This window comes from Oncorhynchus mykiss, chromosome 3, assembly GCF_057628025.1.
Source record: "Oncorhynchus mykiss isolate SJ-2025 chromosome 3, ASM5762802v1, whole genome shotgun sequence".
Lineage (NCBI taxonomy): Eukaryota > Metazoa > Chordata > Actinopteri > Salmoniformes > Salmonidae > Oncorhynchus > Oncorhynchus mykiss.
Window position 1 is genome coordinate 58203521 of NC_143024.1, and position 23939 is coordinate 58227459.

The window sequence follows — 23939 nt, forward strand, 5'->3', positions numbered from 1 at the left end:
GTAAGTCTTCACAGACCCTTGTGTTTTCACGAGGCCGAATGTGACCTTGGATTGACCTTTCTTCCTCAGAGAAGACACATTTACACCAAATGCGGCTTGCTACTACTGAACGGACCATGTATTGCCTAGATGTTAGCGAAAACGTTAGACCCTTTTAGAAGCTGAAGAGGAAGACCAGCCCCGTGTACAGAAAATACCTCAGGTAATCAAACCGGGAAGGCCAAGAAATGACACGCATGTTTCGTTCTGCCGAATTAGCTATCTCTGCCTTTCAGTTTGTTCAAGACTATTTTTTAACTTGTGTAACGCAGCTTTTTTTGTACACTGGGATTGTGTTGACAACGGGAGGCTACTTCAAAACACCGGGAGCCAATTTAAAGAGTAGTGCAATGACATCCCCGTTGGGCGTATTTTATTTTGACTATAAAGTTCACGTCAAAGTTTAATGGCCAATATTTTGTCAGCAAATGTCTAGGCGTACATAACACTACTGCCTATGTGTATCCCACTGCTCATAAAACAACCATTAGTGTTGTTTCTAACTCAATACCTAGGCTATTTAGGCATGCAATGCAGTCTGTTCTCCACAAGCCACTTCAGTTGGCTCACAAATTGAGCATGTTACTGAACTGAGGATGGTCATCCATTTTGTAGGTGAGAGAGGGGGTCAAGTGGAGTTGTGAGGCTGTTCCTTTCCTCTCACCAGTCAACGACACCCTATCCATACACGCACACTTTCTCCCATAGCCTCCGATGAGGGAAAGCTGAACCGGGCGCTATAAGAGCATGTCACAGCTCATTAGGGGGAAGGGGGGGGGGGGGGGGGTATAAAGGTGCTAGAAGTGGCCTCTGCTTGAGTTGGAGCATCACCAAGGACAGGAAGCTAGCCCACAGGGCCGAGCGTGCAGCACTGAGTCAGCCAGCCAGCAGTCTGCACTACTGCTCATTTAACTGCACCTACGTCAGTGACACTGCCACAAATCCATCTGTCTCGGGGCCAAGGGCTACTGCCGGGCTCCAAACATAACAAGGCAGCAGGAAGGAGGAATTAACTTTCATTAATTGTTTCGTCTCCCTAATTCGAACATGCCATCTGATTGATGTATAGGGGTTGCGTTTCAGTGTCTCTGTGTATTTAGTATGCTGGCCACTGCTTGCGGGTTTATGTCACTTTATTGTGACGGGCTGCTCAGGTCTAGTGTTCCCTTTTAATATATCTTAGGGAAAGAAAGGGGGGTAGCTCCTAGCTAGCAATGTTAGCAGTCTGGTTCCCGGCCAGACAGTCGATGGAGCTCAGTTGCCTCCAATTCCCTCCAGTCAGCAGGCTGCTCGTCTCAGTGCTCCTACTGAATACTAATGTAATGTTCTGTTCGTACAGTGGTGGGAGACAGTGAGGGCATGGCAAGCTTAGTAGGCAGACGAGTGCTATTAAGATCACGAGTGCTTGCGTTGTAGCCTCACAAGGCCTCCCCCCCTCCCCCCCCAGCAGCCATCAACCACGAGAAACAAATACTACTGTAGTGTAGAACTCTGCAGTCTCCCTCAATCATGTGTAGTACTGACTATATAGTTTTGTACTGTACTGTCGAGTACGGTACTACGCACTGTATTGATACGCTATTCCCCTCCCCCAATATCCCAATTACTGCCACCCATGAGAGAGAAACCTACATGCCAAGTATAGACCGTATATTGCGTTCCCTACAGGTTATAGAAAAGAGCAGAAGCCCAGTCTTACCTACTTACAGGTTATTGACAATTTGCTCTTTTAGTATTTGACCAGCAGATTTCCTCAAGGAGAGCGCCCAAACAAGGTAACACAGGCTAATAAAAAAAAAAGAGATAATGAAACAAAAGATAATAAAACAAAAACGCTATAGTAAATACTACAGTATACTACAGTAATGTCTGCCGAAACACTAGAGTAAATACTACAGTATACTACAGTAATGTCTGCAGAAACACTATAGTAAATACTACAGTATACTACAGTAATGTCTGCCGAAACCCTACAGTAATGTCTGCAGAAACACTACAGTATACTACAGTAATGTCTGCCGAAACACTAGAGTAAATACTACAGTATACTACAGTAATGTCTGCAGAAACACTATAGTAAATACTACAGTATACTACAGTAATGTCTGCCGAAACACTAGAGTAAATACTACAGTATACTACAGTAATGTCTGCAGAAACACTATAGTAAATACTACAGTATACTACAGTAATGTCTGCAGAAACACTACAGTGAATACTGCAGTATACTACAGTAATGTCTGCAGAAACACTACAGTAATGTCTGCAGAAACACTACAGTATACTACAGTAATGTCTGCAGAAACACTATAGTAAATACTACAGTATACTACAGTAATGTCTGCCGAAACCCTACAGTAATGTCTGCAGAAACACTACAGTATACTACAGTAATGTCTGCAGAAACACTATAGTAAATACTACAGTATACTACAGTAATGTCTGCAGAAACACTATAGTGAATACTACATTATACTACAGTAATGTCTGCAGAAACACTATAGTAAATACTACAGTATACTACAGTAATGTCTGCAGAAACACTATAGTAAATACTACAGTATACTACAGTAATGTCTGCAGAAACACTATAGTAAATACTACAGTATACTACAGTAATGTCTGCAGAAACACTATAGTAAATACTACAGTATACTACAGTAATGTCTGCAGAAACACTATAGTAAATACTACAGTATACTACAGTAATGTCTGCCGAAACACTATAGTAAATACTACCGTATACTACAGTAATGTCCACATAAACACTACAGTAAATACTACAGTATACTACAGTAATGTCTGCAGAAACACTACAGTAAATACTACAGTATACTACAGTAATGTCTGCAGAAACACTACAGTAAATACTACAGTATACTACAGTAATGTCTGCAGAAACACTATAGTAAATACTGCAGTATACTACAGTAATGTCTGCAGAAACACTACAGTAAATACTACAGTATACTACAGTAATGTCTGCAGAAACACTACAGTAATGTCTGCAGAAACACTACAGTATACTACGGTAATGTCTGCAGAAACACTATAGTAAATACTACAGTATACTACAGTAATGTCTGCAGAAACACTATAGTGAATACTACAGTATACTACAGTAATGTCTGCAGAAACACTATAGTAAATACTACAGTATACTACAGTAATGTCTGCAGAAACACTATAGTAAATACTACAGTATACTACAGTCATGTCTGCAGAAACACTATAGTAAATACTACAGTATACTACAGTAATGTCTGCCGAAACACTATAGTAAATACTACCGTATACTACAGTAATGTCCACATAAACACTACAGTAAATACTACAGTATACTACAGTAATGTCTGCAGAAACACTACAGTAAATAATACAGTATACTACAGTAATGTCTGCAGAAACACTACAGTAAATACTACAGTATACTACAGTAATGTCTGCCGAAACACTATAGTAAATACTACCGTATACTACAGTAATGTCCACATAAACACTACAGTAAATACTACAGTATACTACAGTAATGTCTGCAGAAACACTACAGTAAATAATACAGTATACTACAGTAATGTCTGCAGAAACACTACAGTAAATACTACAGTATACTACAGTAATGTCTGCAGAAACACTACAGTAAATACTACAGTATACTACAGTAATGTCTGCAGAAACACTATAGTAAATACTGCAGTATACTACAGTAATGTCTGCAGAAACACTACAGTAAATACTACAGTATACTACAGTAATCTCTGCAGAAACACTACAGCGAATACTGCAGTATACTACGCTCAAATCCCCAAAAACACTACAGTAAATACTACAGTATTATTCAGTGTTGTGTTTTTGCACATGAAGCCCACACGATTGACACTCATTGGAATGATGTACCTGTCCCAAATAGCACAATATTCCCTATAAAGTACACCATGTTTTTGACCAGACGAAATCTTCCCCGGTTACTGGTTCCGTACAGTAAAGTTAAGCCTGTATGGTAGATTGATCTCGTGTTATGCATGGTCATTTTGATCCGGTTAAATGCATTTTGGGAAGGATGTTGAACACTGGCCCATCCCTCTTATATCTTCTTTTGTTGAATAAGAGAATTGCAGGTGTTTTTTTTTTTAGTTTTACCAGGCAACACTTGGCATGTCATCACCTTCCTTCCCAACCCTGATGCCTGCTGTGTCGCTCAGGCCCTTCCACACACATATGGCTTAGACTGAGACACGGGGTTACTCTCCGTCTCCCGACCGTATCCTGGTTTCACTCGGTCATGGAAAACGACACAGTCCCAGGATATTCTCCATCCGTCTTCCAGTCGCTCTCCTCGCCATGCGACTTTGGAAAATTCTGCGGTGGAAAAACATAGAGCCCGGTCCCAGTGCTGAACACACATTGATAGATGATCCTGCCAATTAAAACAGAGAAAAAAGAACCCAAAACTGTACACTGTAAAATGGCCAATTTTTGTCTTCCTTAAGCAGTGGAAAACATTCACCCTGCACCACTGGTAGCCTGTGTTTATAACCGAGACATGTCCAACAGTCATAGTGGGCTATTCCACGGTAACAGAATAATGCAGACACTCAAAACGTTTAAATGTATGTCAAATAAAACATAAACCAATGATTGCAAAGTAAACAAACCGTGCGACTCTATGCAACAGTGTTGTACGGTTTGTTTAACATTGCAATCATTGGTTATTGTTTGCCACATATTCGAAGGTGAAAGGCCTTAGCAATCGTTCTGTTACTGTGGAATTGCCCATTAATTATTGGGTTGTGTTTCACAACACAGACTGACGATCACTCAAACGAAACGAAACATGTTCTACCAAATCTAGGTTGTTTGTTGAAAGTGTAGTTTTCATATCAAAAGAATAATAGGTCGTAGCCTAACTCATTCATATAAAATGTGTTGTTTCTGAGTATTTAGAATATGTTATGGTCACGTGTGTTTTGTGTACGTCAGTGAGTGTACGTGCACTGCCCCGTGAATTTGGGTGGGTGGTGCGATTTAAGCACCAGCTAATTGTTTCAGTCTTTTCGAATGCACTTGTGGGTAGGGTATAGTCGGGTCCGGGGCCAAAACGAGACAACTGCAGTCTTTTTTTTGGGGGGGGGCGTTACATGAAGCAGATGTTATTTGAAAGTAGGGCGAGCGAACGGAAAAAGAAAGGGGTTGTGCAATGGATGATGGAGGTCTTGTTTTTACACATGTAGCAGTTTAACCAACACACACACAGACACACACACACACACACACACACTCTACACATGTAACCAACACATGGGTGTTGAATAGTAAGCCTCTAGTACAACACATTACTGTCAGCTGCAAGTCACTTTCAAATCCTCCTAACAAAGTAGCTTTCTGTTTGAGATCCCAATTACCAAACAAAACGAAGCAGAAAGTTGTCTTGGTGGCTAAACAATTCGGTTGGATGTTTACAGTTTGTTTTATTGAGTGGTTTAGCTACAGTAACGTTAGCTAAATCTAAGATGACATACTGCATGTGAGACAACCACAGCCGATTGCAGAGGACCCATTTCAACGCCAGAAAGCAGTTTGAATTTTGTCAATGAGGACGTAGCACTGCGTAGACTAATCCAACCCCTCCCGCACTGCCCCCCACCCCTATCTTACTCTGTCAGTATGTGATCCCGCCGGTTGCATGTTTGTGTGCATAAAATGCAATCCCACAGAATGATTACGCACGCACACACGCGCACAGCACCAAACACTCATCGTGCTGTGCCTTGGGGAGGCCTGGGGGATTAAGTGGGGCTTCATGCTGCTTGTTATATGAGAGAGAGAGAGCCCCAGAGTCCCAGAGTCAGACTCCTTAGTAGGGGGAGACACTCTGTCCTCGCCCCGTCACCCCTTAACCATAGGGCTCTGGTCAAAAGTAGTGCACTATACAGGGAATAGGGTGCCACTTGGGACGCAGGTCTGACTGTGGCATCTGCCATTTTGGGTGGACGTTTCGTACATTTTATAATTGCGATGTTTCTCTGTTTCTCTTTCAGAACTCTATGAACCTTCCTCCAGACAAAGCGCGACTATTGCGGCAGTACGACAACGAGAAGAAGTGGGAACTTATCTGTGATCAGGTGGGATGTTGTTTACTCACCTTCATTAACCTGTTCACAATATCCTAGTTTAGAATCTACTGTGTCAGTCAGGGACGGACTTGGACCAGAAATCAAAATTTAGAACACACCGGCCCATTTTTTCCCCCCGAGGGAGGCCCCCACACCAGCCCATTTTTTCCCCCCGAGGGAGGCCCCCACACCGGCCCATTTTTTCCCCCCGAGGGAGGCCCCCACACCGGCCCATTTTTTCCCCCCGAGGGAGGCCCCCACACCGGCCCATTTTTTCCCCCCGAGGGAGGCCCCCACACCGGCCCATTTTTTCCCCCCGAGGGAGGCCCCCACACCGGACCATTTTTTTCTCCTAGATCCAAATTATTAGCTAAATAACTTGTTATGGCTGCAATCCCGATATCAGGATAAGTGTCATCAAGAACCGCTGAATAGCATAGCGCTACATTCAATAAATGTTACTACAAATATTTATATTCATGAAATCACAAGTGCAATATAGGAAAACACAGCTTAGCCTTTTGTTAATCCACCTGTCGTGTCAGATTTTGAAATTACGATTTTCAGCGAAAGCAATCCAAGCGTTTGTGTAAGTTTATCGATCGCACGACAAAACATTAAGTACACTTAGCATCAGGTAGCTTGGTCACAAAAATCAGAAGAGCAATCAAATTAATAGTTTATCCGATGATCTTCGGATGTTTTCACGCGTTATGTTATGTTCAGAAATCCACAGGAAAGAGCGGTCACGACAACGCAGACGAAAATTCCAAATAGTTTCCATAATGTCCACAGAAACATGTCAAACGTTTTTTTTATAATCAATCCTCAGGTTGTTTTTAAAATATATAATCGATAATATATCAACCGCAAATGTCTTTCACAGTAGGAGAGGGAAAAGCAATACCTATCCAAATTCTGTTGCGCGAGCAAAACTCATGTGACCACTTGACGCGATGTTATCGTTCTGGCTCATTTTTCAAAATAAAAGCCTGAAACTATGTCTGAAGACTGTTGACACCTTGAGGAAGGAAATGAATCTGGTTCATATCCCTTTAAATCCAGCAAAGGGAGGCTATGGAACATGGAGTTTTCAAAATAGAAGCCACTTCCTGTTTTGATTTTCCTCAGGGTTTCGCCTGCAATATCAGTTCTGTTATACTCACAGACAATATTTTGACAGTTTTGAAACTTTAGAGTGTTTTCTATCCAATACTAATAATAATATGCATATATTAGCAGCAGAGACTGAGGAGCTGGCCGTTTACAATGGGCACCTTTCCATCCAAGCTGCTCAATACTGCCCCTGCAGCCATAAAAAGATGCTAAAGATGGACCAGCCCATCTGGCATTTGCCCGAACTGCCGTATGGCTGGTCCATTTCTGACTCAAGTCGCTAGTCTAAACAACTGAGAGGGCACTTTGTGTGTGTGTGTGGCCCTCGGTCCCCCAAGCCCCTCCCTAGTTGGTCAAGTTGGTGAGGTGGCCCTGCTGGGGTGCAGATGATTCAGTAGAAAGCAGTACATTCACTCTCTACACTGAGTGGAGGGAAGGATGACAGGGGTTTCACGGTGTGTTCAGCAGACCGAGTAGGGCTCCGGTCAAAAGGAGTGCACTATATAGGGAATAGCGTGCCATTTGGGATGGAACCCTTGTGTTTTCTGCTTCCCCGAGCAGAGTGAAAAGACGAGAGGGAGAGAGGGACCACCAAGCACTCGCTCAGGCTAAGGATACCATTGATACGCAGCCTCCCTGAACACAATAGACAGAGTGGGGAAGTGGGCAAAATATGCAGTTTGCTGCCTGGTCGTTTTGACGTGTTGACACGTTTTTGAATTGTGACCGGAGTTCAAATTCCTGTCAGCGTCACACGTCAAGTGAAGCGAAGTTGTCTGGCATTTCTCAATGGCTCCATAGTCCCTGTTTAGAGTACTATGTTTGTCCATGTACCATAGGGTTCTGGTCAAAACGAGTGTACTACAGGGGAGAGTGGGGTAAGTTGAGTCCTTTTGTTTTTACACGCAGTAACACTCCGTCAAGGGAAATAGAGTATTCTTTCTAACAAAGATTTTTATCATATATTTCAGGATGCTGTGTATCCTTAGAAATAATCAGAATTCCTGTTAACATTGCAGTTTTGAAAACATAAATTGTAGAAAAACAGTGGTCTCCCGGGGTATGGCGTAAGTTGAGCCGCGGGACGGTAAGTTTCTGTACTGAATGAAATAATACCACTACCTTTTTAGACCATGTCTATCTTTATTTCACAAACACAATTGAAATCGCTTTTTGTTTTTGTTGCATTTTAAGCATTTTTTTTTGGTAGTGCTTTTAACATAGGTCAGGCCCTGTTGTTACCTCATATCCCAGTGATAATGCCTTGTATTACACCTGTGAAGAAAACACTTCAATTTGCTCCACTTGCCATTGGCTCAACCATTGGCTTATTTTACCCCATGGTTATTGGTTCAACTTACCCCACGGCAAACATTTTTGACTAAATTAGCCCACACAGCTACAAGGATGCACTTTCATGTTAGGTTTAGGGCCTCATATTGAAGCATATACTGATGTATAGTAAAATTATCTACTTTGGTTTAGATACAAGCATCATGAAACCTCTTAACAAAATAAATGAACGTGACGTGGTGAAAAATACGTTTTTTTTAAACCTAACTTGCTTACCACTTTTATCCATGTGGTTTCTTCCTTCACAGACTCAATGAAATTGTATATTTTTTTGGTCAAATTGTTTATTTTGTGTATGGTTTCATAGAAACAAGGGTGGGTTACCCCTTTGGCTCAATTTAACCCACTCTCCCCTATAGGGAACAGATTTTTATTCGGGACACAGATTCAGAATGACTCTCCTCCTTGTGAAGAGTGATCAGTTAGCTGTTTAAAGATCGCCTGATGGAATTCTGTCCAGGGGAAAGTTTGGAAGTGAGAAGCGAGGCGGGATCCAACAGTTTGTTCGCTGTTTGCGGAAACAAAGTTGGGTGGTATTGCTAAAAATAGACTTCTGCATGTTCATGTTTGCCATCAGAATAACTAACCCGTGTTAAAGCCAAATAAAATGTTTTCCATGTCATATTACAACAACAGCTCATTTTGTAATGTAACCATGGCAACTGCGATGTTCGGAGGGGTAGCCAGAGAAACAAGGCCGACAGGTACATTAGTACAACAGTATTTCTCTTGAAAAAAAAAAACATTCAGGGGGGTTGAAATATTACACCTTTGTTAGGGCAATTAAGATCGATAAAATATTAAAGATGCTCTTCTCACAACGAAAACAAGGAAAGGAGATTATTCTAAAGTAGGCCTGCATGAAGAACATGATGCATTGACCAATGTCCAATTATCCTCATCAGAGACCTCATCATGTAATGCCAAATGAGCCTTTCTTTGACCCACAGTAGACCTCTCTCAGCTACATCATGGCTTCATCCCAAATGGCACCCTATTCCCGATAATGCACTACTTAAGTGCACTATACAGGGAATAGGGTGCCATTTGGGACATAGTGCCTGGCTCCTCCGATTGTCAATGCCACGTGGGTGGAATGTTGAGACTGGTATGTTGAGGAATGGTTTTGAGAGTTATTAATGGTGCTTCCAGCCTCAGCCTTTAGATAGGGAAAGCCATTGAAGTGCTGTGTCTCTGGAACTATCTCTGCCTCTCAAGTCGTTCATCCAGCAACAGAGAAGAGAGAGGCTTGCTTACTTTGGGCTCCCGAGTGGCGCAGCGGTCTAAGGCACTGCACCTCAGTGCTAGAGTATCACAACCGGCCGTGATTGGTAGTCCCATAGGGCGGCACACAGTTGGCCTGGGTTTGGCCGGGGTAGGCCGCCATTGTAGATAAGAATTTGTTCTTAACTGACTTGCCTCGTCAAATAAAGGTTAAATAAAACATCAACTTCACCATTAATAGTGGAATTGTAATGATTTAATAGATAAGCTGCCTGCCTGCTCAGTATAGTGTATGTTCTCTCTCCCTTTGAACTCGGTAGAGAGATTCCTCTCCGCCCCTCCGCATTGCAGCAGGATTTGAACTCTGGGCTTCACATGGCAGCTCAGTACAAATTACCAGGAAGTCACTCCTCCTCTTTATCTAGTGGCTATACAGCACACACAGGATATTACAAACACCGCTGGCACTGCACCCGGTTAACCCCCGTCTCCCAGCGGTATCCCTCTCCTCTGTCCCACTCGGGCCCCATGCTGCAGGTGCAGAGGAGGGATTCTACTACTATTACGACAGCTCAGATGGAATTCAGATCACGATCCTCCTCCCACAGATGGCTTTTATGGCTGTCATAGACCACGCGGGAACTCTTTTATATGTCCCCCTATAAATCTCATATACTTTCCGTACGCCATGGCCTGCCACGTATATATTCCCCTGTCATTTTACCAGCAACATATGCAGCTTGTCTGTCACCAACAATGGGGGGGGACATCCCAAATCGTACACTATTCCCTTTACAGTGCACTACTTTTGACCAGAGCCCTATACAGTGAGGGAAAAAAATATTTGAATCCCTGCTGATTTTGTATGTTTGCCCACTGACAAAGAAATGATCAGTCTATAATTTTAATGGTAGGTTTATTTGAACAGTGAGAGACAGAATAACAGCAAAAAAATCCAGAAAAACGAATGACAAAAATGTTATAAATTGCTTTGCATTTTAATGAGGGAAATAAGTATTTGACCCCCTCTGCAAAACATGAATTAGTACTTGTTGGCAGTCACAGAGGTCAGAGACGGTTCTTGTAGTTGGCCACCAGGTTTGCACACATCTCAGGAGGGATTTTTTCCCACTCCTCTTTGCAGATCTTCTCCAAGTCATTAAGGTTTTGAGGCTTACGTTTGGCAACTCGAGCCTTCAGCTCCCTCCACAGACTTTCTATGTGATTAAGGTCTGGAGACTGGCTAGGCCACTCCAGGACCTTAATGTGCTTCTCCTTGAGCCACTCCTTTGTTGCCTTGGCTGTCTGTTTTGGGTCATTGTCATGCTGGAATACCCATCCACGACCCATTTTCAATGCCCTGGCTGAGGGAAGGAGGTTCTCACCCAAGATAAGATGGCCCCGTCCATCGTCCCTTTGATGCGGTGAAGTTGTCCTGTCCCCTTAGCAGAAAAACACCCCCAAAGCATAATGTTTCCACCTCCATGTTTGACGGTGGGGATGGTGTTCTTGGGGTCATAGGCAGCATTCCTCCTCCTCCTCCTGCCTTGAGATCATTGACAAGATCCTCCCGTGTAGTTCTGGGCTGATTCCTCACCATTCTCATAATCATTGCAACTCCACAAGGTGACATCTTGCATGGAGCCCCAGGCCTAGGGAGATTGACAGTTCTTTTGTGTTTCTTCCATTTGCGAATAATCGCACCAACTGTTGTCACCTTCTCACCAAGCTGCTTGGCGATGGTCTTGTAGCCCATTCCAGCCTTGTGTAGGTCTACAATCTTGTCCCTGACATCCTTGGAGAGCTCTTTGGTCTTGCCCATGGTGGAGAGTTTGGAATCTGATTGATTGCTTCTGTGGACAGGTGTCTTTTATACAGGTAACAAACTGAGATTAGGAGCACTCCCTTTAAGAGTGTGCTCCTAATCTCAGCTCGTTACCTGTATAAAAGACACCTGGGAGCCAGAAATCTTTCTGATTGGGAGGGGGTCAAATACTTATTTCGCTCATTAAAATGCAAATCAATTTATAAAATTTTTCTCTCACTGTTCAAATAAACCTACCATTAAAAGTATAGACTGATCATTTATTTGTCAGTGTGCAAAAGTACAAAATCAGCAGGGGATCAAATACTTTCCCCCCTCACTGTAGGTGCCATTTGGGAAGCACGCCACGCTGTTTTTATTGGATCAACAAGTCATGCTCCCTTTCCTGCATGGAGCTGTCCTCTTTCCTGTTATTGTGACTGAGAGGCAACAGCACTCACTCACGCGGTGATGAATGTAATGGTGAGGCCATCGGCATCATCACACAGCCAGCAATGCGATGATCAAACACCCAGAAAATAAACACAACGCTCAGGTTGCCTCCCAAATGGCATCCTATTACCTATGTAGTGCACTTGATAGGGAATAGGATGCCATTTGGAACAAGGCTACTGATTTACACAATCTGCATGTCTGACCCGGGTTGACATGACCTAGCGACATGTAGTGAGCTCTGAGCAATGTTATCGGCCGCTGTACCGGTTCTGTTGTGATTTGTGATTCTCATTCCCGTTCGGAGTGATCCAAAGCCTCCGCTAATCCCTCTTGCTTGAATTTGGAGGACTGTGGGGGAAATTATGGCCTAAAACCTGCCTACTGCCAGCCCTAGACAGTCGGTCAGGGCAAACAAGACAGCCAGCCTGCGTCCTGCGCTCTTTGCAGTCCCAGATGCACTCTGAACAGCCTTCTAAGGCACCACCGCATAGACACAAAGCTATGAGAGTCTGGTGATTCTGATCTGGGATCTGGGGCTGTGTAGGCTAGTGAATCACCTTTCTGTACTGGCCACTTTGACCATAGTCAGTCCTACAAGCCCTGGTCAAAAGTTGTGCACTATGAAGGGAATAGGTGGCCATTTGGGATGGAACCCTGTCTGTCACCTACAGACGAGCCGAATACTAATCATTCGATATCAGGACAGTGTGGTGTGGTCTGCCTGGGTTTGTTTAATGTCAGTTCATTAAACCTGAGGAGACTGTCTCTCTCTGACACAACAGTCTACCTCTGGCAAGATGGTAGCCAACCTGGTCTCAAACATATTACATCTTACTAAAATCCGTGCCACTCCATTTAGTATGATATGTTACTTTACATTAGGTTACATTACATTGGCCTACCAATGTAATAGCGGTCATACAATATAATACGTATAGTATCCTACGTTTTGACCACACCAGTTTGATTTGATCCATTTAGTATGATATATTACGTTTGACTGCTTTAGTATGATATATTACGTTCAACTGCTTTAGTATGATATATTACATCCAACTGCTTTAGTATGATATATTACATTCAACTACTTTAGTATGATATATTACATTCAACTACTTTAGTATGATATATTACATTCAACTACTTTAGTATCAAATCAAATGTATTTATATAGCCCTTCTTACATCAGCTGATACTGATGTAAGCTGATACAGCTGATTCTGTACAGAAACCCAGCCTAAAACCCCAAACAGCAAGAAATGCAGGTGTAGACGCATGGTGGCTAGGAAAAACTCCCTAGAAAGGCCAAAACCTAGGAAGAAACCTAGAGAGGAACCAGGCTATGAGGGGTGACCAGTCCTCTTCTGGCTGTGCTGGGTGGAGATTATAACAGAACATGGCCAAGATGTTCAAATGTTCATAAATGATCAGCATGGTCAAATAATAATAATCACAGTAGTTGTCGAGGGTGCAGCAAGTCAGCACCTCAGGAGTAAATGTCACACCGGATAAGACAGGAGAAGTACTCCAGATATAACAGACTTACCCTAGCCCCCGACACAAAAACTACTGCAGCACATATACTGGAGGCTGAGACAGGAGGGGTAAGGAGACACTGTGGCCCCATCAGATGATACCCCCGGACAGTGCCAAACAGGCAGGATATAACCCCACCCACTTTGCCAAAGCACAGCCCCCACATCACTGGAGGGATATATTCAACCACCAACCTACCATCCTGAGACAAGGCAGAGTATAGCCCACAAAGATCTCCGCCACGGCACAACCCACGGCACAACCCCCTACCCAGACCGGAAGATCACGTCAGTGACTCAACCCACTCAAGTGACGCACCCCTCCTAGGGACGGCATGGAAGAGCACCAGTAAGCCAGTGACTCAGCCCCTGTAATAGGGTTAGAGGCAGAGAATCCCAGTGGAGAGAGGGGAACCGGCCAGGCAGAGACAGCAAGGGCGGTTTGTTGCTCCAGAGCTTTTCCGTTCACCTTCACACTCCTGGGCCAAACTACACTCAATCATATGGCCCACTGAAAAGATGAGTCTTCAGTAAAGACTTAAAGGTTGAGACTGAGTCTGCGTCTTTCACATGGGTAGGCAGACCATTCCATAAAAATTGAGCTCTATAGGAGAAACTCCAGCCTCCAGCTGTTTGCTTAGAAATTCTAGGGACAATTAGGAGGCCTGCGTCTTGTGACCGTAGCGTACGTGTAGGTATGTACGGCAGGACCAAATCGGAAAGATAGGTAGGAGCAAGCCCATGTAATGCTTTGTAGGTTAGAAGTAAAACCTTGAAATCCGCCCTCGCCTTAGCAGGAAGCCAGTGTAGGGAGGCTAGCACTGGAGTAATATGATCAAATTGTTTGGTTCTAGTCAGGATTCCAGGAGCCGTATTTAGCACTAACTGAGGTTTATTTAGTGCTTTATCCGGGTAGCCGGAAAGTAGAGCATTGCAGTAGTCTAACCTAGAAGTAAGAAAAGCATGGATTAATTTTTGAACAGAAAGTTTTCGATTTTTGCAATGTTACGTAGATGGAAAAAAGCTGTCCTTGAAACAGTCTTGATATGTTCGTCAAAAGAGAGATCAGGGTCCAGAGTAACACCGAGGTCCTTCACAGTTTTTTTGGAGACGACTGTACAACCATCAAGATTAATTGTCAGATTCAACAGAAGATCTCTTTGTTTCTTGGGACCTAGAACAAGCATCTATGTTTTGTCCGAGTTTAAAAGTAGAAAGTTTGCAGCCATCCACTTCCTTATGTCTGAAACACAGCTTCTAGCAAGGGCAATTTTGGGGCTTCACCATGTTTCATTGAAGTGTACAGCTGTGTGTCATCCGCATAGCAGAGGAAGTTAACATTATGTTTTCGAATGACATCCCCAAGAGGTAAAATATATAGTAAAAACAATAGCGGTCCTAAAACGGAACCTTGAGGAACACCGAAATGTACAGTTGATTTGTCAGATGACAAACTATTCACAGAGACAAACTAATATCTTTCTGACAGATAAGATCTAAAACAGGCCAGAACTTGTCTGTGTAGACCAATTTGGGTTTCCAATCTCTCCAAAAGAATGTGGTGATCAATGGTATCAAAAGCAGCACTAAGGTCTAGGAGCACGAGGACAGATGCAGAGCCTCGGTCTGACGCCATTAAAAGGTAATTTACCACCTTCACAAGTGCAGTCTCAGTGCTATGATGGGGTCTAACCAGACTGAAGCATCTCGTATACATTGTTTGTCTTCAGGAAGGCAGTGAGTTGCTGCGCAACAGCTTTTTCTATTTTGAGAGGAATGGAAGATTCGATATAGGCCGATAGTTTTTTATTTTTTCTGGGTCAAGGTCTGGCTTTTTCAAGAGAGGCTTTATTAGTGCCACTTTTAGTGAGTTTGGTACACATCCGGTGGATAGAGAGCCGTTTATTATGTTCAACATAGGAGGGCCAAGCACAGGAAGCAGCTCTTTCAGTAGTTTAGTTGGAGTAGGGTCCAGTATGCAGCTTGAAGGTTTAGAGGCCATGATTATTTTCATCATTGTGTCAAGAGATATAGTACTAAAACACTTGAGTGTCTCTCTTGATCCTAGGTCCTGGCAGAGTTGTGCAGACTCAGGACAACTGATCTTTGGAGGATTACGCAGATTTAAAGAGGAGTCCGTAATTTGCTTTCTAATGATCACAATCTTTTCCTCAAAGAAGTTCAGGAATTTATTCCTGCTGAAGTGAAAGCCATCCTCTCTTGGGGAATGCTGCTTTTTAGTTAGCTTTGCGACAGTATCAAAAATACATTTCGGATTGTTTTTATTTTCCTCAATTAAGTTGGAAAAATAGGATGATCGAGCAGCAGTGAGGGCTCTTCGATACTGCACGGTACTGTCTTTCCAAGCTAGTCGGAAGACCTCCAGTTTGGTGTGGCGCCATTTCCATTCCAATTTTCTGGAAACTTGCTTCAGAGCTCGGGTATTTTCTGTATACCAGGGAGCTAGTTTCTTATGACAAATGTTTTTAGTTTTTAGGGGTGCAATTGCATCTAGGGTATTGTGCAAGGTTAAATTGAGTTCCTCAGTTAGGTGTTTAACTGATTTTTGTCCTCTGACGTCCTTGGGTAGGCAGAGGGAGTCTGGAAGGGCATCAAGGAATCTTTGGGTTGTCTGAGAATTTATAGCACAACTTTTGATGCTCCTTGGTTGGGGTCTGAGCAGATTATGTGTTGCGATTGCAAACGTAATAAAATGGTGGTCCGATAGTCCAGGATTATGAGGAAAAACATTAAGATCTGCAACATTTATTCCATGGGACAAAACTAGGTCCAGAGCGTGACTGTGACAGTTTGTAGGTCCAGAGTCATGTTGGACAAAACCCAGAGTCGATGATGGCTCCGAAAGCCTTTTGGAGCGAGTCTGTGGACTTTTCCATGTGAATATTAAAATCACCAAAAATTAGAATATTATCTGCTATGACTACAAGGTCCGATAGGAATTCAGGGAAATCAATGAGGAACTCTGTATATGGCCCAGGAAGCCTTTAACAGTAGCTATAAAAAGTGATTGAGTAGGTTGCATAGATTTCATGACTAGAAGCTCAAAAGACGAAAACGGCATGTTTTTTTTTTGTTAATTGAAATTTGCTATCGTAAATGTTAGCAGCACCTCCGCCTTTGTGGGATGCACGGTGAATATGGTCACTAGTATAACCAGGTGGTGAGGTCTCATTTAACACAGTAAATTAATCAGGCTTAAGCCAGATTTCAGTCAGGCCAATCACATCAAGATTATGATCAGTGATTAGTTCATTGACTATAACCTTTGAAGTGAGGGATCTAACATTAAGTAGCCCTATTTTGAGATGTGAGGTATCACGATATCTTTCAATAATGGCAGGAATGGAGGATGGTCTTTATCCTAGTGAGATTGCTAAGGCGAACACCGCCATGTTTAGTTTGCCCAACCTAGGTCGAAGCGCAGACACAATCTCAATGGGGATAGCTGAGCTGACTACACTGACTGTGCTAGTGGCAGAATCCACTAAGCCGACAAGCTGGCTAATAGCCTGCTGCCTGGCCTGCACCCTATTTCATTGTGGAGCTAGAGGAGGTAGAGCCCTGTCTATGTTGGTAGATAAGATGAGAGCACCCCTCCATCTAGGCTGGAGTCTGTCACTCTTCAGCAGGCCAGGCTTGGTCCTGTTTGTGGGTGAGTCCCAGAAAGAGGGCCAATTATCTACAAATTCTATCTTTTGGGACGGTCTGAAAACAGCTTTCCACCAGCAATTGAGTTGTGAGACTCTGCTGTAGAGCTCATCACTCCCCCTAACTGGGAGGGGGCCAGAGACAATTACTCGATGCCGACACATCTTTCTAGCTGATTTACAGGCTGAAGCTATGTTGCGCTTGGTGACCTCTGACTGTTTCATCCTAACATCGTTGGTGCCGACGTGGATAACAATATCTCTATACTCTTTACACTCACCAGTTTTAGCTTTAGCCAGCACCATCTTCAGATTAGCCTTAACCTCGGTAGCCCTGCCCCCTGGTAAACAGTGTATGATCGCTGGATGATTCGTTTTAAGTCTAATACTGCGGGTAATGGAGTCTCCAATGACTAGGGTTTTCAATTTGTCAGAGCTAATGGTGGGAAGCTTCGGTGTCTCAGACCCCGTAACGGGAGGAGTAGAGACAAGAGAAGGCTCGGCCTCAGACTCCGACTCGCTGCTTAATGGGGAAAACCTGTTGAAAGTTTCTGTCGGCTGAATGAGCGACACCGTTTGAGCATTCCTACAGCATTTCCCTCCAGAAGCCATGAGAAAGTTGTCCGGCTGCAGGGACCGTGCGAGGGGATTTATTTTAACGTTACTATCTGTACTTAGTGGTGGCACAGACTCTGTTCATCCTTTCCTACACTTAACTGACCCTTGCCTAACAATTGCGTCTGAAGCTGGGCTTGCAGCACAGCTATCCTCGCCGTAAGGCGATTGTTCTCCTGTATATTATGAGTACAGCGACTGCAATTAGAAGGCATCGTGTTAATGTTACTACTTAGCTTTGGCTGTTGGAGGTCCTGACGAACCATGTCCAGATAAAGCGTCCGGAGTGAAAAAGTTGAATGAAAAAAAAAGTTGTGAGGGAAAAACTAAAAATATAAACGGTAATTAAAAAGTAAAAACCGTAAAGTTGTCAGGTAGCAAAGTAAGGTTGGCAACAAAACGATATATTACGTTGCTTTAGTATAATATACTATGTGCCAAAGTTGTCCGTGATGAGATTCAAACATGCAACCTTCGCTTTGCTAGACGTTTGCTCTTTTACGCCCACACATCCACCTCGACCAACGAGCCTAATTTGACGAGTCTGTGATAGTGGAGCTGCTGTGAGTGATGACCTTGTGGCCTTTTATTAGAGTTCCGATATACGCACGGGAAACTGTTGAGTGGGAAAAATCCAACAGCGTTTTAGGTATTAACCCAAACCGGTGCGTCTGGCACCGACTACCATACCCCGTTTAAAGGCGCTTACATTTTCTGTCTTGCCCATTCCCCCTCTGAATGGCACACATACACAATCCATGTCTCAAGGCTTAAAAATCATTTTTTAACCTGTCTCTAGAGGTCGACCGATTTATCGGAATGGCCGATTAATTAGGGCCGATTTCAAGTTTTCATAACAATCTGAAATCGGTATTTTTGGACACCGATTTGGACAATTTACTTTTCTTTCTTTTTTTACACCTTTATTTAATCTTTATTTAACTAGGCAAGTCAGTTAAGAACACATTCATATTTTCAATGACGGCCTAGGAACGGTGGGTTAACTGCCTTGTTCAGGGGCAGAACAACAGATTTTTATCTTGTCAGCTCGGGGATTCAATCTTGCAACCTTACAATTAACTAGTCCAACGCGGCCTCCCGGGTGGCGCAGTGGTTAAGGGCGCTGTACTGCAGCGCCAGCTGTGCTATCAGAGTCCCTGGGTTTGTGCCCAGGCTCTGTCGTAACCGGCCGCGACCGGGAGGTCCGTGGGGCGACGCACAATTGGCCTAGCGTCGTCCGGGTTAGGGAGGGATTGGTCAGTAGGGATCTCCTTGTCTCATCGCGCACCAGCGACTCCTGTGGCGGGCCGGGCGCAGTGCGCGCTAGCCAAGGTTGCCAGGTGCACGGTGTAGCCTCCGACACATTGGTGCGGCTGGCTTCCGGGTTGGAGGCGCGCTGTGTTAAGAAGCAGTACGGCTGGTTGGGTTGTGTATCGGAGGACGCATGACATTCAGCCTTCGTCTCTCCCGAGCCCGTACGGGAGTTGTAGCAATGAGACAAGATAGTAGCTACTACAACAATTGGATACCATGAAAATTGGGAGAAAAAGGGGTACAATTCAAAAAAATAAATAAATAAATAATAAAAAATAATAGTCCAACGCTCTAACCACTCTAACCACCAGTCTCCATGAGGAGACTGCCTGTTACGCGAATGCAGTAAGCCAAGGTAAGTTGCTAGCTAGTATTAAACTTATCTTATAAAAAACAATCAATCAATCAATCATAATCACACATGGTTGATGATATTACTAGTTTATCTAGCGTGTCCTGCGCTGCATAGTGCGTATTCGCGAAAAAGACTGTCCTTGCTCCAATGTGTATCTAACCATAAACATCAATGCCTTTCTTAAAATCAATACACAGAAGTATATATTTTTAAACCTGAATATTTAGCTAAAAGAAATACAGGTGAGTGACTGACTGACTGAGTGATGGTAGGCAGCAGCAGGCTCGTAAGCATTCATTCAAACAGCACTTTCGTGCGTTTTGCCAGCAGCACTTCGCAATGCTTCAAGCATTGCGCTGTTTATGACTTCAAGTCCATCAACTCCCGAGATTAGGCTGGTGTAACCGATGTGAAATGGCTAGCTAGTGAGCGGGGTGCGCGCTAATAGCGTTTCAAACGTCACTTGCTCTGAGACTTGGAGTAGTTGTTCCCCTTGCTTTGCAAGGGGCGCAGCATTTGTGGAGCGATGGGTAACGATGCTTCAAGGGTGGCTGTTTTCGATGTGTTCCTGGTTCGAGTCCAGGTAGGGGCGAGGAGAGGAACGAAAACTATACTGTTACACTGGCAATACTAAAGTGCCTATAAGAACATCCAATAGTCAAAGGTATATGAAATACAAATGGTATTGCGAGAAATAGTCCTATAATTCCTATAATAACTACAACCTAAAATTTCTTACCTGGGAATATTGAAGACTCATGTTAAAAGGAACCACCAGCTTTCATATGTTCTCATGTTCTGAGCAAGGAACTTAAACGTTAGCTTTCTTACATGGCACATATTACACTTTTACTTTCTTCACCAACACTTTGTTTTTGCACGTTTCATTATTTATTTGAGGCTAAATTGATTTTATTGGTGTATTATATTAAGTTAAAATAAGTGTTCATTCACTATTGTTGTAATTGTCATTATTTCAAATAAATAAAAACAATTGGCCGATTAATTGGTATCGGCTTTTTTTTGGTAATCTGTATCGGTATCGGCGTTGAAAAATCATAATCGGTCGACCTCTAGTCTCCTCCTCTTCATCTACACGGATTGAAGTGAATTTAACAAAAATATGGGACCATAACTTTCACCTGGATGCACCTGGTCTATGTCGTGGAAAGAGCACGTTTTTAATGTTTTGTCTACTGAGTGGAAATCAACAACAGTGATGTGGTTTAGCCCCAGTAGTTTGGCACAATCGCCAGGTAACCAAATGACAGTTAATGTTGTCCCCTTTAACCCTCCACAGTTAGCTGAGTAACTACAGAATGAGGGTGAAAGTAACGTGTTTTTGTGTTCTCTCTGTCTCCTCCTCTCTCTCTCTTCTCTCTCTCTCTCCCTCTCACAGGAACGATTCCAAGTGAAGAACCCCCCCCACACATACATCCAGAAGCTGAGGGGCTTTTTGGACCCGGCCGCCACCAGGAAGGTAAGGGAGAGTGTGGATTCTTCCCGACCAACTGCCTCAGCTTCTTCCTTCCCCTTTCAGCTCAACATCACCCGTGTTACATTCGTTTGTTGAAAAACGTAGCAAAACATGTTGCAATGTAAAAAACTTTAAACGTTTCTTATTGGATAAGTTCACGTAGTCCCTTCCCATTTAGCCACTTCTGCTTCCGTTTCATTCCTAGTGAATGTTACCCAGGGTATCCCACCATACAGCTGTGTTGCCCTGAGAAGTAGTGGGCCCTGGGAGTGAACATGGCCTTGAGGCCATAGCTAACAGGAGCGTTATGATATCGTGCCGGTGGTAGTGTTAGGGGTACCGGCTGAGGCTGACTCTCTGGCCACAGGAGTTGGAGAGGCGAGAAGGTCTTCCAGAGTAAAGTGTCAGCCAGCGTTCAGGCCTCGCCAATAGGAAGAGATTTGGCTTGCGGAGGGAGATAGTGCCGCTGTCCCGATGGGATGCGTTCCAAATGTCGCCCGATTCCCTATATAGTGCACTACTTTTGACCAAGGCCCATAGGGTATATAGGCAATTCTATAGGGAGTATGTTGCCATTTGGGACGACGCCACAAAGTTGTCTCTGTAATAAAAACAAATTAGCGCCGAGCGACTCTGCCAGAGGGACATCTCATTGCTCCAGATAATTAAATTACGCTGACCGACTGGATTGAAGGTTTCGGAGCGTGAATATGCTACGGGAGCGTGAAGAGGGCAAGAAAGCAGTTCTAGATCAGCCAATGGATGTGACTTCTGCTACGGAGATAGAATATCTGCCTATGCTGCCACCCCCCCCCCATCTTAGCTGACTAGTGACGATCTAGGTTGGATTGTTTCGAGTATTACATTTTTCATAGTGTTGAAGTGTGTTCCTCGTCTCTCCCCGATCGAAAAAGCAAAGAGAACATGTTCTGCATCTTGTATCGCGACACGCCTCGTGTTTTGGCACTCCTGCAGCCCTAGCTGCATTATCGATGAACCCTTCTAAGCTCGGGGCGTACGTCTCCCTCAGAGCATCGCCCTGCTCTTTAGGGTTGTATCCAAAAAATGGCACCCTATTCCCTTTCCAGTGCACTACTTTCGACCAGAGCCCTATGGACCCTGGTCAAAAGTAGTGGACTGCGAAAGGGAATAGGGGTGCCATATGGGACGCATCCGTAGTCGGGTCTCTGATGATACAGAACGTGACTGAAGGACTAACGTTCCTCACTGGAGACGGAGATGAAGGGGAAGGAGGATAGGAGGAGGATGAAGAGCAACACTGGAGAGGAGAAGCGAGGAATAGAGAGAGGAAGGAGGATGGTGGATGGTAGATAACAAGTGCTCATGTTGTGGTCAGATGCATGACTATGAGGAGGAGTGCATTGTGGGATGGGGCAGGGTTAGGCTTCCTCCCTAATGGCACCCTAGTCCCTATAGTGCACTACTTTTGACTGGAGCCGAGCCAAAAGTGGTGCACTATATAGGGAAATAGGGTGCTATTTGGGATGTTGGCATGGTGAACGGGAGCATGGCTCCCTGATGACGGAAATGACTGGTCCAGATTTAACTCTCTCTCGGGGTGTAAACACTTAGCACTGCCATGGCTGAAGGAAGGATTTATTACACACTATCTGCATCCCAAATGGCACCCTATTCCCTATATAGTGGTCTACTTTTGTCCAGGGTCCATAGGGAGTCCCATAGGGCTCTGGTCAACAGTAGTGCACTATGTAGGGGATAGGGTGCCATTTGGGACGCAATCACTGACTCCAGGGCCTGCATACGTTTAGGCAGCGAGCCCTCGCTGTCTTTGTTTGTCTAACACCGCTGACCAAAGTATGATCTTCCTCCATCTTTATTGAAACCGTTTGTCTCGGGCTGGAATCGAGCCTTCAGCGAGAGGCAACAGCGCTTATTAAAACACGTCTCTGTTTTTTCGACGACGAGCGGTTGGGCTCCTGTGTTTATTTTCACGTCCAAACGTCTGGGCTGTTTATCACATGCCCTGGGAACTATGAGTTGTCAGAGTCTGCTCCCTCCACAGTTGGGCTGATACCATGCTCCAACAACAGTCCCGCGTGTCCCTCGCAGGAGGTCAGCAGCCGGCACCAGAGGGAGAGTTGGAAAATGGAGAGAGACAGGGAAAGATAGTGTGTGAGAGAGCGCAGGGGAGAAAGAGAGAGTAGGGGAGAGAGAGATGCAGGAAAAGAGAGTTATGGTTTTACATTCCTGTTCAACCCCCTTTTCTTCAGACTCGGAACAATTGCCACTTTGTGCCTCTGTGGAGAGCCGGAGCTGGAGGTCATTGCCGCCTCTTTACATATGCAGGCCCCCGTGCATTCCTCTCAGCCAATAGGCAGCCAAAAAGGAAGAGGTTCATTCCAAAAAACTCCCTAAGAATGTATCAGCCATTGATTTGTTTCCAGGATGACCTCCCCGGAGCGTTCACCGTCCTCCACTCATCACAGCTCCCCACTCGACCTCTTTTCCCCTCTCTCACTCTCTCTTTGCGATCTCTCCCTTCCGCCTGTTGTCTCTGTTCTCTCTCTTCTCTTCCTCCTCTCTCTTTCCCTGCTTTTTTTTCTCTCTCTCCCTGCACTCTCTCTCGTCTCGTTCCCCCTGCTCTCTCTCTCTTGTCTCGTTGCCCCTGCTCTCTCTCGTCTCGTTCCCCCTGCTCTCTCTCTCTCGTCTCGTTCCCCCTGCTCTCTCTCTCTCGTCTCGTTCCCCCTGCTCTCTCTCTCTCGTCTCGTTCCCCCTGCTCTCTCTCTCTCGTCTCGTTCCCCCTGCTCTCTCTCTCTCGTCTCGTTCCCCCTGCTCTCTCTCTCTCGTCTCGTTCCCCCTGCTCTCTCTCTCTCGTCTCGTTCCCCCTG

General features: G+C 44.3%; 1 protein-coding gene across 15 annotated transcripts in view; it reads left to right on the forward strand.

The window, feature by feature from the left end:
• The window catches only part of LOC110504152 (formin-like protein 2), an 88258-nt gene that overhangs the window by 26761 nt on the left and 37558 nt on the right, over nucleotides 1–23939 (forward strand). For all 15 annotated transcript variants that reach the window (XM_090229629.1, XM_036974303.2, XM_090229623.1 and 12 more), the window contains exons 2-3: nucleotides 6078–6161; nucleotides 20992–21072. In XM_090229629.1, the coding sequence (XP_090085755.1) occupies nucleotides 6078–6161; nucleotides 20992–21072 (165 nt within the window). The remainder of the gene's footprint in view (nucleotides 1–6077; nucleotides 6162–20991; nucleotides 21073–23939) is intronic.